Genomic DNA, 15,642 nt, shown 5'->3' with positions numbered 1-15,642 from the left:
ATGCAATCCAATTGGCACTCCAGTGGAGCTTTTGAATCGAAAAGCTCTGCAACCCTTCTCAAAAACTGACATGGTTACCCAGAATTCCAGGTCATTTAAGCTGCTTGTTTTAACAGTCCAATGCCATGCTGACACACCTTAAGAGTTTTTTATCTTTCTTTGAAGCACTCATCACCCTTAGACTTTCTATACGTAAGGATGGAGATTGATCACCAAATCAAAAGCCTGATGAGATGGCTTTACTGTACTTCCACTGGTAGCTGGTACAACATAGTGCACTGATTTGGTGGGCAGTCTCACCATCGCCTATAATCTGACCCATGATCATGGCTTGATGGTACACGGTCAGCTGCTGTAATACCAAAGCTGTTTTCCAGAGGAGGAAGGCCACCTCAGATTAGGGGAAGTCAATTCCCATCCCATCTACGTCACACTCAGCTTTGAACTCGTTGAGAGAGTGGAATGGATCGATCCTATTGGGTCCAGATGCAGACCTCCACTCTGTCAGGGAGCCAATCAAATTGCAAACATCTGATGACGTTTACCAGCGTTTCCATTACACGTCAGTGATGTTACATGATACGCCCACTCTTTTGTGTCTGTTTCACTTCAAGACGTATCGCACACGTTGTTTTCATTAAACATCCTAACCCTCTGGTTAAGGTTAGGGTTGTGGGGGTGGTCTTCTGACTCAAGAGTTGTGAGGACTATCAAGTAGGCGTGTCTTGCAGTGGGCGTGTCATGCAATTTGAGTGTCTCTCAGGTAACGACTCCACTCCGAGTTTCCATTGTGTAAACCGTGTGATACAAACATACAATCCTGTTCAGCAGAGCCCCGGAGGTTTGCAGCTAGACTTGTCTTGATCAATCAGCTCATGCTATCTGAAATTAACTCATGCCATCTTGGTTCAGTAACTCTAACACAGAATGAAAAAAAATGTGCCAGCATGTTGTAGACTTGCACACTTAAAAAAAAATCATCCGTTGGTAACGGCACGTTCAGAACACGCTCGAGTAATTTGAGAGGAGCCAACGCTGATTGATGCGTTACGAAGAAAGGCAAATTTCCTGCACTTTTCAATTAGCATTGATCGCACACTTGCAAATGACTCTTGTGGGAGCCGATGGTTTCTCCAGCAAATCCGCCCTGAAGCCTTTGATTATTCCTGCTCAAAGGAGTGTGATTATGTTCCAGGTATGTCTGGGGGGGTCACACAGTTTGGACTCTCAGTATTGCATTACATGATGACACATGAAAGCCTCGATGGGGCTCAGCTTCTCTCTCTTTGTAGTCTGATCTGACAGACGCTCCTGGCAATTAATGAATCTCATTCAGCCGAACGACAGCTTCTGGAAATCTGAGGAGTTTAGACACTTCAAATGAAACGCATCAAAACGGCAATATCAAAGAACCACCTGGGCACAAATTGAGATGGACAGGAACAGAAACTGCCGGATCATCCAGCATCCAGCACGTTCACCATGTACTGAGGTGACCTGTAACTGATTGCAGTTTGAAAAGCAGGACAAAAAGCAATCATAATAATAATAATAATCTTCTTCTTCTTCTTTTGGCTGCTCCCGTTAGGGGTCACCACAGCGGATCTGTCCTCTGCATCTTGTTCTGTTACACCCATCACCTGCATGTCCTCTCTCCCCACATTCATAAACCTTCTCTTAGGCCTTCCTCTTCTCCTCTTCCCTGGCAGCTCTATCCTTAGCACCCTTCTCCCAATATACCCAGCATCTCTCCTCTGCACATGTCCAAACCAACCCAATCTCGCCTCTCTGACTTTGTCTCCCCACCGTCCAACCTGAGCTGACCTTCTAATGTCCTCATTTCTAATCCTCTCCATCCTCATCACACCCAATGCAAATCTTAGCATCTTTCACTCTGCCACCTCCAGCTCTGTCTCCTGCTTTCTGGTCAGTGCCACCGTCTCCAACCCATATAACATAGCTGGTCTCACTACCGTCCTGTAGACCTTCCCTTTCACTCTTGCTGATATCCATCTGTCACAAATCACTCCTGACACTCTTCTCCACCCATTCCACCCTGCCTGCACTCTCTTCTTCACCTCTCTTCCACAATCCCCATTACCCTGTACTGTTGATCCCAAGTATTTAAACTCATCCACCTTCACCAACTCTACTCCTTGCATCCTCACCTTTTCACTGACCTCCCTCTCATTCACACACATGTATTCTGTCGTGGTGGTCCTATTGAACCTCATTCCTCTCCTCTATAGAGCAGATCTCCACCTCTCCAGGATCTCCTCAACCTGCTCCCTACTATCACTACAGATCACAATGTCATCAGCAAACATCATAGTCCACGGGGACTCCTGTCTAATCTCGTCTGTCAACCTGTCCATCACCATTGCAAATAAGCAAGTGCTCAAAGCAGATCCCTGATGTAATCCCACCTCCATCACTCCTACCGCAGACCTCACCACTGTCACACTTCCCTTGTACATATCTTGTACCACTCTCACATACTTCTCTGCCACTCCCGACTTCCTCATACAATACCACAGCCCCTTTCGAGGCACCCTGCCATATGCTTTCTCCAGGTCCACAAAGACACAATGCAACTCCTTCTGACCTTCTCTATACTTCTCCATCAACACCATCAGTGCAAACATCTCATCCGTGGTGCTCTTTCCTGCCATGAAATCATACTGCTGCTCATAATAATAATAATAATGATATAAAGTGATTTTTCACTGCTCAAAGCACCTCAGTGAGTAGTGTGCCACATCACCCACCGTTAATGTATAGCACCCATTTGGATGATACAACAGCAGCCATTATTGTGCCAGGACGCTCATCACACATGAGCCATTAAGTGGTAAAGGGGTGAGAGAGATTGCCAATTAGATACAGGGAATAGTTAGGGGGTCCAAAATGACTAGGCCATGGTGGGTAATTTAGCCAGGACATCGGGGTATACCTTTCTGTTTACGAAGGGACCACAGAGAGTCAGGACCTCGGTTTTATGTCTCATGCAAAGGATAGCACAATTTTTACAGCACAGTGTCGCATGGGGTGAGGCAATACAGATCCAAATTCACACCACAGGGTAAGTGCCCCCTGCTGGCCTCACCAACATCTCTTCCAGCAGCCACCCAAGCTTATCCTAGATGGTCTCCTATCCAAGTACTGGCTGGGCCCAAACCTGCTTAGGTTCAGGTGGACAACCGCTTCTGAGGTGCAGGTGGAATGGCTGCTGGTGTTTTGCTTTGTGTTCAAATTTTGAAAGAAATACAAAAACCCCAACAATTTGAAGCCAACTTTAGAACACCCATTTCCAAAAAAAGTTGGGACGCCGCTTTGTCCTGCTCCACCTCGTCTGACAACTTTTCTCTGTTACAGATGACACTGGTATCTAGTGTGTATTTAGTGAAGACGCTAACTGAGGACCTGTAAGGTGTTTCTTTCTCAGACCACACACGCTGATATCCTTCTCCTCTTATGCAGTTGTCCATTTCGACCTTCCCCTTCTTGTTTCTATACCAGTTAGATCCAGTTGGCCCTCTTCTCTCAAGACAGTAATGGACAGCTTTGTACAAAATCTTCAGTTTCTTGACAGTTTAACACAAGGAGTAACCTTCATTCCTCAATAGACTGACACATTTCTTGAGGAAGCTGATTTGTTTTGGCCATTTGTGAACCCAGAACTGAACTTTAGGAATGCCAGAACCTTTGTGAACAGAAGTGAACAGAATAACAGGTGTCAGGGCCAGAGCCACTGCCACGGGGAGGCATCCATGGCACTTGTCAGGGGCCCAGATAGTGGGAGGCTCACTAAAGCTGCAGCAAATGAAAAGGAAATCCCTGCAGTGTTCAGATCAGGTCAGCGTCACAAAAGACCAAGTCGTCTTATTGAGTCTCACGGATCTGATGCGGAAGCAGATGATCGGAAATCCCAAGATCCAGAAGTAAAATTCAGAAGAGGCACATTTCACATTACGATGGATTCCTTCATTTCAGAATTGTCCGGTCATTTTGAAAGCCTAAACAACATATGTCGCCATTTTAAACTTCAGGAGCATGAGCACGGAGAAGATCTCAGCCTCTTGTGCAAATTTAGATGCAAAATATTCAAAGGATCTGTCAGATCATTTGAAAGATGAGGCGATTCACATCAAGAACGTGATTGTGGTTTGGGAGCTCTTGATCTCTTGAATGCGATATACTCTCTTGGATTGGAGGGAATGTTTGGAGAACTTTGTGTGGCTTTACGTTGTCTTCCTGTGTCTGTATGTGAAGGGGAAAGATCATTCAGTAAGTTAGCGTTCTACTATGAGACAGGAAAGACTGAACAATCTGGGAATGCTGTCTATTGAACACCAGCTTGCTAAAAATATGAAGTCAGTAGACAGATTGGGAGAGCATGGGGGGGGTCATGAGGTCGCTAAAAAGGTGTGTGTGGTGCTCCCGATATCTATGCAAAAGGACGAAGGTCCAAGTCTTTAGAGTCCTGGTGCTTCCTGTCTTGCTATATGGTTGCGAGACATGGACGCTATCCAGTGACCTGAGATGAAGACTGGACTCCTTTGGCTCTCTGGAAAATTCTTGGGTACCGTTGGTTTGACTTTGTGTTGCTCATGGAGTCCCAAATGAGGCACATGACCTGCATTGTGAGGGAGCGTCAGTTACAGCGCTACGGCCATGTGGTGCGTTTCCCCAAGGGTGATCCAGCTCATAAGATCCTCATTGTTGGGGACCCAAGTGTCTGCACCAGGCCAAGGGGTCTCCCACGTAACACCTGGCTGAGGCAGATAGAGGGTCATTTCCGGAGGGTAGGACTGGACTGCATGTCTGCCTAGGGGGTTGCCAACCGGGATCCCAAGTTGTTTCTTCTGTAGTGGGTACGGCAACACACTGTACCAGTGCATGCTCCCCAACTTAACTTGACTTGACTTGGAGCAGACACCCAGGAAAACAAAACTGAATAATCAAAGGACGCAAATATTTTAGCGTCAGACCTACAAATTAGTAAATAATGGATTAATTAAACAATTAGAACACCTGGAAAAGTAGAATGAAAATATTGTTTAAAAAAATACATTACTCCCATAGTACTGCTTGGTACATTTTAACCAAACTTAGTTTTCTAATTTCTATATTGTTCCCAAAACACAGAACTTGGGAAATAACACAACACTTAATTAGCCCAGGAGTCCAATTAAAAACAGAAGCTGGTGGGAACAAAAACCTGCAGCCACAGGGGATCCCCCAGGAGTGAGTTTGGGAAACACTGCTCTACAGTTCCCACAATCCTGAATGTCACCCTTCTCCTTACAGATGGGTACAAATGTCACTGCACCTCCACTCCTCTGCTATTCTCTCCTGCTCATTAATCTTCTGCATGAGACCCCATGGCACATCTACTCCCTTTTCTCCTAAACCACGGGTGTTAAACTGGGGTCCTGGATGGCCCCAGTGACTGCAGGCTTTCATTCTAACCCTTTTCTTACTTAGTGACTTAAACTAATTTTAAATGATTTGCTGTTGAAGACTCAAACCCCTCAATTTTTTCATTTCCCTTAATTAGCAGCCAAACAATCATGAGATACAAAATGAGTCAAAGCAACTGCTGTCCATCATACAGTATCTGAAAATAAAGAAAGGTGAAGGTCTCAGGAATGTCAATCTGCTCAGGTCCACAACGTTGCTCTTAGAAAGTGAAAATCTACAATTTCGGAAATGTCTGCTAATGCACCACGAGAGCAGCAACAAGCCATGGAATTAAAGAACGAGTTTAATTAACGACAAGACTCTGCGCCTGATTAAGCAACTGGTTGGAGTGAAATTGGTTGGAGTTGGAGGCCTTGACTTAGTTGGTCTTCTGTTGGCTCCCGCACTTCAGATTTAATTTCTGTTTGGGTGCCATTTAAGGAAAGAAACAAAGCGATTCAGAGGAACGATGAAGAAATTCAGGGGAACAAATCTTAAAAAAGCAACTCAATTAAAATGAAATCACGTGAAGTTCATTAGCAGCACAAGCAGGGCACTCGTTAATAAAAGGGTTAAAATGGAAACCCCTGCCCTAAACCATGGGTGTTAAACTCTGGTCCTGATGGGCCGCAGTGGCTGCAGGTTTTCATTCTAACCATCTTCTTAACTACTGACCTGTTTCTGCTTCTAATTAACTTCTTTTGCCTTCATCCTAACTGAGTTAATAATAATAATAATAATTTTTTGCATTTATATAGCGCTTTTCTCACTACTCAAAGCGCTTAGCAATTGCAGGTTAAGGGCCTTGCTTAAGGGCCCAACAGAGCAGAGTCCCTTTTGGCATTTACGGGATTCGAACCGGCAACCTTCCGATTGCCAGTGCAGATCCCTAGCCTCAGAGCCACCACTCCGACTTGACTCAGGCCCCTTAGTTGTCTCTTTTTTCTTAATTAGCTGCCAAACAATAACGAGACACAAAATGAGCCGCCACATGACTAGCTCGCCTGTGCTGATGGCTCAGGTCACCAAAACATTTAGAAGGAGTTCTTAGAAAAAAACAGAAAATTAACAGTTTTGGAAATGTGTGCTGTGGCAGAATGAGAGCAGCAACAGGCCATGGAATTAAATAACGAGTTTAATTAACAGCAAGAATCGGCTTCTCATTAAGAGATTGGTTGGAGTTTGAAGCCCTAATTTAGCTGGTCATCTGTCAACTCGTTTCTCATCTCATTTCTGTTTGGCTGCCATTTAATGAAGAAAAGAATAAATTCAGAAGACTGAATCCTTAAAAGCAAGGGCTATTAAAATGAATGGAAAAGAAGTTAATTAGCAGCGAGAACTGGTCACTGATTAGGAAAAGGGTTAGAATGAAAACCTGAAGCCACTGCGGCCCACCAGGACGCGGAGTTCGACACCCCTGTCCTAAACTCTTCCAGACTTCTGCTGGTGCACTGTATTAAGTATTTAAAGATACCTTGGTGAATGTCAGGACCACCACACACACACATGCACACACATGCTCACGTCATGGCCAACATTAAACTTTATTTTCTTCTTTTTCCACAGCTAAAGGCCATCACTGCAGACGACGCAGACAACTACAAGTGCACGGCTTCCAATAACCATGCAGACGCCATCTACACCTTCTCCCTTGTCGTCGGAGGAAGTGCGTAAGCCTGCGCGTGGAGTGTGCCGCGTGTTACATTAGATGTGTGGCTCAAGACTTGTTTTACTTCTTTGATTTGTCAGTACAGTGAAGAAAATGGAAAACAAAGTTTCGTATAAAAAAAATAAATAAATAACGTTCACTGAAATAAACAGAAACATGTTTCCAGAGAATGAGAAGAGAGAGTCACTGTAAAGAAGGCATAGGCCAAAAGGCTCTCTATAAGGCAGACACATAGAAATGAATGGCACTGCTTAAGAGATTACAAAGACAAAAACAGAGAATCATGGACTGCATAAGAGAGAGAAACGAATCTTGATAAGATTAGATTAGATTTTTAGATTTATCTATCTATCTGTCTATCTATCTAGTTAATATAGTCTATAGTCTATAGTGCCTATCTATCTATCTAGATAATGAAAGACACTATATGAGAGATAGATAATGAAAGACACTATAAGATAGATAATGAAAGACACTATATAAGAGATAGATAATGAAATACACTATATGATAGATAGATAATGAAAGACACTATATGATAGATAGATAAATAGATAGATAGATAGATAGATAGATAGATAGATAGATAGATAGATAGATAGATAGATAGATACATAATGAAAGACACTATATGAGAGATAGATAATGAAAGACACTATAAGATAGATAAATAATGAAAGACACTATATGATAGATAGATAGATAATGAAAGACACTAAATGAGAGATAGATAATGAAAGACACTATAAGATAGATAGATAGATAGATAGATAGATAGATAGATAGATAGATAGATAGATAGATAGATAGATAATGAAAGGCACTATATGATAGATAGATAGATAGATAGATAATGAAAGACACTATATGAGAGATAGATAATGAAAGACACTATAAGATAGATAATGAAAGACACTATATAAGAGATAGATAATGAAAGACACTATATGATAGATAGATAGATAGATAGATAATGAAAGACACTAAATGAGAGATAGATAATGAAAGACACTATATGATAGATAGATAGATAGATAATGAAAGACACTAAATGAGAGATAGATAATGAAAGACACTATAAGATAGATAGATAGATAGATAATGAAAGGCAGTATATGATAGATAGATAGATAGATAGATAGATAGATAGATAGATAGATAGATAGATAGATAGATAGATAGATAGATAATGAAAGGCACTATATGATAGATAGATAGATAGATAGATAGATAGATAGATAGATAGATAGATACATAATGAAAGACACTATATGAGAGATAGATAATGAAAGACACTATAAGATAGATAATGAAAGACACTATATAAGAGATAGATAATGAAAGACACTATAAGATAGATAAATAATGAAAGACACTATATGATAGATAGATAGATAGATAATGAAAGACACTAAATGAGAGATAGATAATGAAAGACACTATAAGATAGATAGATAGATAGATAGATAGATAGATAGATAATGAAAGGCACTATATGATAGATAGATAGATAGATAGATAGATAGATAGATAGATAATGAAAGACACTATATGAGAGATAGATAATGAAAGACACTATAAGATAGATAATGAAAGACACTATATAAGAGATAGATAATGAAAGACACTATATGATAGATAGATAGATAGATAGATAGATAGATAGATAGATAGATAGATAGATAGATAGATAGATAGATAGATAGATAATGAAAGACACTAAATGAGAGATAGATAATGAAAGACACTATATGATAGATAGATAGATAGATAATGAAAGACACTAAATGAGAGATAGATAATGAAAGACACTATAAGATAGATAGATAGATAGATAGATAATGAAAGGCAGTATATGATAGATAGATAGATAGATAGATAGATAGATAGATAGATAGATAGATAGATAGATAGATAATGAAAGGCACTATATGATAGATAGATAGATAGATAGATAGATAATGAAAGGCACTATATGATAGACAGATAGATAATGAAAGGCACTATATGATAGATAGATAGATAGAAATGAAAGGCACTATATAATAGATAGATAGATAGATAGATAGATAGATAGATAGATAGATAGATAGATAGATAATGAAAGACACTATATGAGAGATAGATAATGAAAGACACTATAAGATAGATAATGAAAGACACTATATAAGAGATAGATAATGAAAGACACTATATGATAGATAGATAGATAGATAGATAATGAAAGACACTAAATGAGAGATAGATAATGAAAGACACTATATGATAGATAGATAGATAGATAATGAAAGACACTAAATGAGAGATAGATAATGAAAGACACTATAAGATAGATAGATAGATAGATAGATAGATAGATAATGAAAGGCAGTATATGATAGATAGATAGATAGATAGATAGATAGATAGATAGATAGATAGATAGATAGATAGATAGATAGATAGATAGATAGATAGATAATGAAAGGCACTATATGATAGATAGATAGATAGATAGATAATGAAAGGCACTATATGATAGACAGATAGATAATGAAAGGCACTATATGATAGATAGATAGATAGAAATGAAAGGCACTATATAATAGATAGATAGATAGATAGATAGATAGATAGATAGATAGATAGATAGATAGATAATGAAAGGCACTATATGATAGATAGATAATGAAAGGCACTATATGATAGATAGATAGATAGATAGATAGATAGATAGATAGATAGATAGATAGATAGATAGATAGATAGATAGATAATGAAACACACTATAAGATATACAGATAGATAATGAAAGGCATTATAAGATAGACAGATAGATAAATAATGAAAGGCACTATATGATAGATAGATAGATAGATAGATACTGAAACACACTATAAGACAGATAGATAGACAGATAGATAGTGAAAGGCACTATATAATAGATAGATAGATAGTGAAAGGCACTATATAATAGATAGATAGATAGATACTGTAGATATGAATGGTACTATATAATAGATAGATAGTGAAAGGCACTATATGATAGATAGATAGATAGATAGATAGATAGATAGATAGATAGATAGATAGATAGATAATGAAAGGCACTATATGATAGATAGATAGATAGATAATGAAAGGCACTATATGATAGATAGATAGATAGATAGATAGATAGATAGATAATGAAAGGCACTATATGATAGACAGATAGATAATGAAAGGCACTATATGATAGATAGATAGATAGAAATGAAAGGCACTATATAATAGATAGATAGATAGATAATGAAAGGCACTATATGATAGATAGATAGATAGATAGATAGATAGATAGATAGATAGATAGATAGATAGATAGATAGATAGATAGATAATGAAACACACTATAAGATATACAGATAGATAATGAAAGGCATTATATAATAGATAGATAGATAGTGAAAGGCACTATATAATAGATAGATAGATAGATACTGTAGATATGAATGGTACTATATAATAGATAGATAGTGAAAGGCACTATATGATAGATAGATAGATAGATAGATAGATAGATAGATAGATAGATAGATAGATAGATAGATAGATAGATAGATAGATAGATAGATAGATAGATAGATAGATAGATAGATAGATAGATCCAAGACAATCCAAGACATTATTTCAGACAGACAGACAGACAGGAATAAGGCGCCATTTAAGAGACTGATAGAGAAAACTACTCTATAAGATAGATAATCCAAGAGGTTATGTATGTTACATACTGTATTACAAATTGCACCTAAAATTTCGTTGTACAATGTCTCATTGCTACAATGACAATACAGATTTTGATTTGATTGATTTGATTTGATGTTGCTATTAGCACTGTATAAAATGAAGTCTGATTAACTGACTGATAGACTGATACAGTACAATTGTTTTTTACAATGTAAGCACAGACAGGAGATGTGATTTTCTCAGGGTCACACTGAGCACTAACAGGAAGGCCATCCTGCCTTTGATTTCAAGATGAAGGAAGCGATAAACACACAGAGATCTACTGTGTCAATCAATAAATGAACAAAACTTGATCTCAATTTGTTCCAAAATATGGGAATAATTAGAAAAGTTCCTCTCATAATGTGAATGGCACCAGGTTGGCATTTTTCAAGAAAGAAGCGGGGTGGAAGTTGAGAAGTCAGTTGTAATGAAAAGCAAGCAGAGATACAGGGGTCCCCCAGGTTGATTGCCTCACCCACCCATTCTTCACAAGTAAGGACAAGTCAGTTTGCCCACTGAATGCCCGAAGTTACAGAGCCCTTCATGAAAGGTCTGCTGTAAAAGGTGTTATATAAAATCAACTTTTTTAAATTGATTGACTGCCAGTAGGCCTAAGGCAAAACCAGGAGAAGTGCTGAGACAGATGTCATTACAGAAACATAAACAGCATCCATGCCAGAGGGGTCACCCACCTGCAGCTAAGCACATTCAGACCTGGCCAGTACTTGGATGGGAGACCATCTAGGAAAAGCTTGGGGTTGCTGCTGGAATGGGTATTGATGAAACCAGCAGGTGGCACTTACCGTGTGGTGTGAATGTGGATCCCAGTGCCACCACTGCAGTGATGGGGACACTATGCTATAAAAATGGCGCACTCCTTCAGATGAGACATAAACCCAAGGTCCTGACTCTCTGTGGTCATAAAAGATTCCTGGGCATCCTTCATAAAGAGTAGGATGTATCCTGTGGTCCTGACTAAGTTGCCTCCCATGGCCTGGTCATTCTGGCCCCCATCCCCTGTCTCTAATTGTCTGACTCTTTCTCTCACCACTTCATCACCTAACAGCTCATGTGTGGTGAGCGTATTGGCGCAATAATGGCTGCCATCACATCATCCAGGTGGATGCTGCACATTAGTGGTTCCCCACTCTAACACTCTTTGAGAAAAGTTCTGTATAAATGTAAAGAATTATTATAAACTTGACATAAAGACTTAAGTTTATTTGTGGCGCCCGGCTGCTGTTTCAGTCCAAGCGTAGTTAATGCTCCTCATTGTCTTTTTCTGTTCAGCAGGTGCCCAGATGGACTTTAAAAAGATGCTAAAGAAAAGGTAAGAAATGTGTCCGTGAAGCTCCATATGCCATGATCGGTGATTTAGTCATCTTGATTGGTTTCCTTTAATAAAAGTTTGCCATTGTAAGCTGCTATATGGGGGTAAGCGACTGAACAACTCCTTAGAATTCCACGAGCTGTGGGGTGATGCTGTTCAGAGAATGGCAGAGGAGCCGCAGATGACAGACACAGGTAGCCAATGCATTCATAAAGCCAAGTGTCGGGCAAAGAACCACCGCAGCCTGTGGGCACTTCAAGCTGCTGAGTGTGTGTGCCAAAGTTAAAAAGAAAGAAAATAAGACTAAATCAGGTGACAGACATGAGAGGTCGGTGTACCTGAAATAGTATCGTACGAGCGGCAGATCAAGACCTGACTACGGCACTAAGTGGAGATGAACCTCAGGTCTGAGTGCCGTCTCAGTGAGGAACACAAGAAGGTCAATACCCATTTTTAACTAATCCTCAGCCGGTCTTGCTATTGTTTCATGTTTCTCCTCGGTTTGCTCAGCTGGCTGGCGACATGCTGACGATTAATCAGCGTTCATTTTGTTGATAAAAACTAAGAGGAAAAATACTCATCAACGACATTTTTTCTGTGACGATAATGAAACAAAAACTAAATTAAAATGTGGCATTTAGGACGAACGCTTAAACAAAACGAAAAAGTTACAAACAGACGACTGAACAATGAGCAATAGGAAGCTCTTGGCACATCTTTATTATACACTAGCCATCCCAACGGCACTGCCTGCGTAGTAGTGAAACAGGGCAAACTTTAAAAATCAATAAACAAAAAGGTATCGCTAGCTAAGCAAAGGCAAGGTACTCTCCAAAACACAGAGGTAAAGCGACTCGAACGGAGGCTGGCGCGGGAGTGAGGAGGGCCCTGCCCGGCTCCCTACTCCTGACATCTCGCTTTCCCCTCCCCTCGGCCCACAGCCTCAGTCTCGTATTAGTGTGACTATATCGCTCCTGCAAGCAAACTATAATTCTTAGCACGATGAGTGAAGTCACAACATCAACTGGAATGTTCAAGCAAATTGTAGAAAAAAAAAAGATAAAAATCCGTTAAGTAGTTCTCTCATTCGCTAGCTAATTTAATGTAAGATATGCCCCGAGGCTGTCGTGTGAGTGAGGGGGGCCTCGGCCCACTGCATGTCTCTTGGATTTGCATAAATAAATTGGTACTACAAGCGAACTATGATACTAGAGAAGTCGCAAAATTAACCGGAATGTTCAAGCAAATGATATAAAAAAACTAGCAAAATACCCGCGCTTCGCAGCGGAGAAGTAGTGTGTTAAAGAGGTTATGAAAAAGTAAAGGAAACATTTTAAAAATAACGTAACATGATTGTCAATGTAATTGTGTTGTCATTGTTATGAGTGTTGCTGTCATATATATATATACATACATATACACATATATTATATATATATATATATATATATATAGCTTTTCCGCTGTTTTATAAACGAACGCCATATAAGGTCTTCCATTTTTCCTTGCTTCGCCAAGGAAAGAGCCTTTTTATTAAATCCAAGGGTTCTTCGCTTTTTTTTTTGTTTGTTTATTACGATTGTTATAGTTCTGTTTGTATACGACGTTGTCAGTTCAGCACTCAGGTTGTAATATGACCAAGCCGTGCAAGCTTACTGTTAAGAATGCAATGTATAGTTGTACATGAGAAAAGCAATCTTGCCTCAAATCAATGGCAAACTTTTGAAGGTCTATGAACTTAATTTAAAGTTTAGGTTTACACGGTGCTTCCTTTCCGAAGTACCTGCACTCATGAATATGTCTGTATGCGTCAGTCGCTCAAATCCCCACGCTTCGCACCGGCGAAGTACTGTTTTTAAATTTTTATTAAGAAGAAAAGAAAACCTTTTAAAATTGAGGGAAAATATACCAATAACAGTTTGTTAAGGATCTGTTTTTTTGTGAAGCTGCGTTCACTCGAGTGATCACTTCGAGATGACTTGCTGGCTAACTATAAGCGTTACCTGGTAGGTAACCACCCATACAATCAGATTGTGAATCAGACTACGAATGCCGTGAATGTAATTACCCCGATCTACATGCTGTCAAATAAACGAACCACACGCCGTGGCGCAATTTTAGGGGCTTCGCCTCTAGCGCTGACGTCCGATTCCCGTATTGGAGTGAAGTGAGTGGGTGGTTACCTACCAGGTAACGCTTATGGTTGGCCAGCAAGTCAGGTAACATCAGCCACGGTGCCTTCAGTTGTGAGAAGCAGATCATAGAATGGATGAAAATAGTTTACTGTCAAATAATGCAAAGAGTACGCGACACGTCTTTCCCCCTTATTCTTGACTCATCAGGCGTACACACTCGCTGCACTCGCTTACGGTAATCGAACGTCGGACGTCAGTGCTAGAGGGGCTTCGCAGCGGTGAAGTATTGCTTTTAAATTTTAATTAAGAAGAAAAGAAAACCTTTTTAAATTAAGTCTTAAAAAGAGGTGTAAAGATATTGACAATAAGCTACGCAAACCCACCAAGACATGCAATCGTTTCAATCAAGGCGCGAGTCGAAAAACACCATCCCATAATATTAGTTAATGATTAACACATTTCTATATGTGTTGTAAGCATACAATACAACTGATAATATGTTGCGCTTATTTATCTGGTGTACTGACATTTTTGCGCGTTTAACGGCTGAAATCTAACGTGGTTTGTGCCCTTCAGAATGAAAAGAGTTTGCATTTACCTTTTTAATAAAAGGCGAGCTTTTAAGCCTGAGAAATCACCCCGTAAATGCACACGTTTAATTGCACATGTGTTAATATGTATGCTTACACAGTATTAAAAGACACTCAACAAGTACACAGTATTAAAAGACAGTCAACAATTAACGTCATTTACCTTCGTTCCCGCGTTTGACTTGTGCTGTAAATCTCTTCCTCGTTTTCAGTTCACGTGATTACGTAGGAGGCGTAATACGTGATGACGCGATACGTGACTCCGCCTCCTCCATTAGAGTATATGGACACAAAACAGGTTCCAGTTATGACCATTACACGTAGAATTTCGAAATGAAACCTGCCTAACTTTTGTAAGTAAGCTGTAAGGAATGAGCCTGCCAAATTTCAGCCTTCTAACTACACGGGAAGTTGGAGAATTAGTGATGAGTGAGTCAGTCAAACAGGTTCCAGTTATGACCATTACGCATAGAATTTCGAAATAAAACCTGCCTAACTTTTGTAAGTAAGCTGTAAGGAATGAGCCTGCCAAATTTCAGACTTCTACCTACACGGGAAGTTGGAGAATTAGTGATGAGTGAGTGAGTGAGTGAGTGAGTGAGTGAGTGAGTGAGTGAGTGAGTGAGTGAGTGAGTGAGTGAGTGAGTGAGTCAGTCAGTCAGTCAGTCAGTCAGTCAGTCAGTCAGTCAGTGAGGGCTTTGCCTTTTA

General features: G+C 39.8%; 1 protein-coding gene across 1 annotated transcript in view; it reads left to right on the top strand.

The window, feature by feature from the left end:
• The window catches only part of LOC127526760 (immunoglobulin superfamily member 22-like), a 95,388-nt gene that overhangs the window by 32,919 nt on the left and 46,827 nt on the right, over positions 1-15,642 (top strand). Inside the window, exons 4-5 of the mRNA XM_051923486.1 lie at positions 7,030-7,129; positions 12,173-12,209. Of these exons, the coding sequence (XP_051779446.1) occupies positions 7,030-7,129; positions 12,173-12,209 (137 nt within the window). The remainder of the gene's footprint in view (positions 1-7,029; positions 7,130-12,172; positions 12,210-15,642) is intronic.

Source organism: Erpetoichthys calabaricus, chromosome 2 (assembly GCF_900747795.2).
Source record: "Erpetoichthys calabaricus chromosome 2, fErpCal1.3, whole genome shotgun sequence".
Lineage (NCBI taxonomy): Eukaryota > Metazoa > Chordata > Cladistia > Polypteriformes > Polypteridae > Erpetoichthys > Erpetoichthys calabaricus.
The sequence above is the reverse complement of the archived record's forward strand: the minus strand, read 5'-3'. Positions and strand labels throughout refer to the sequence as shown.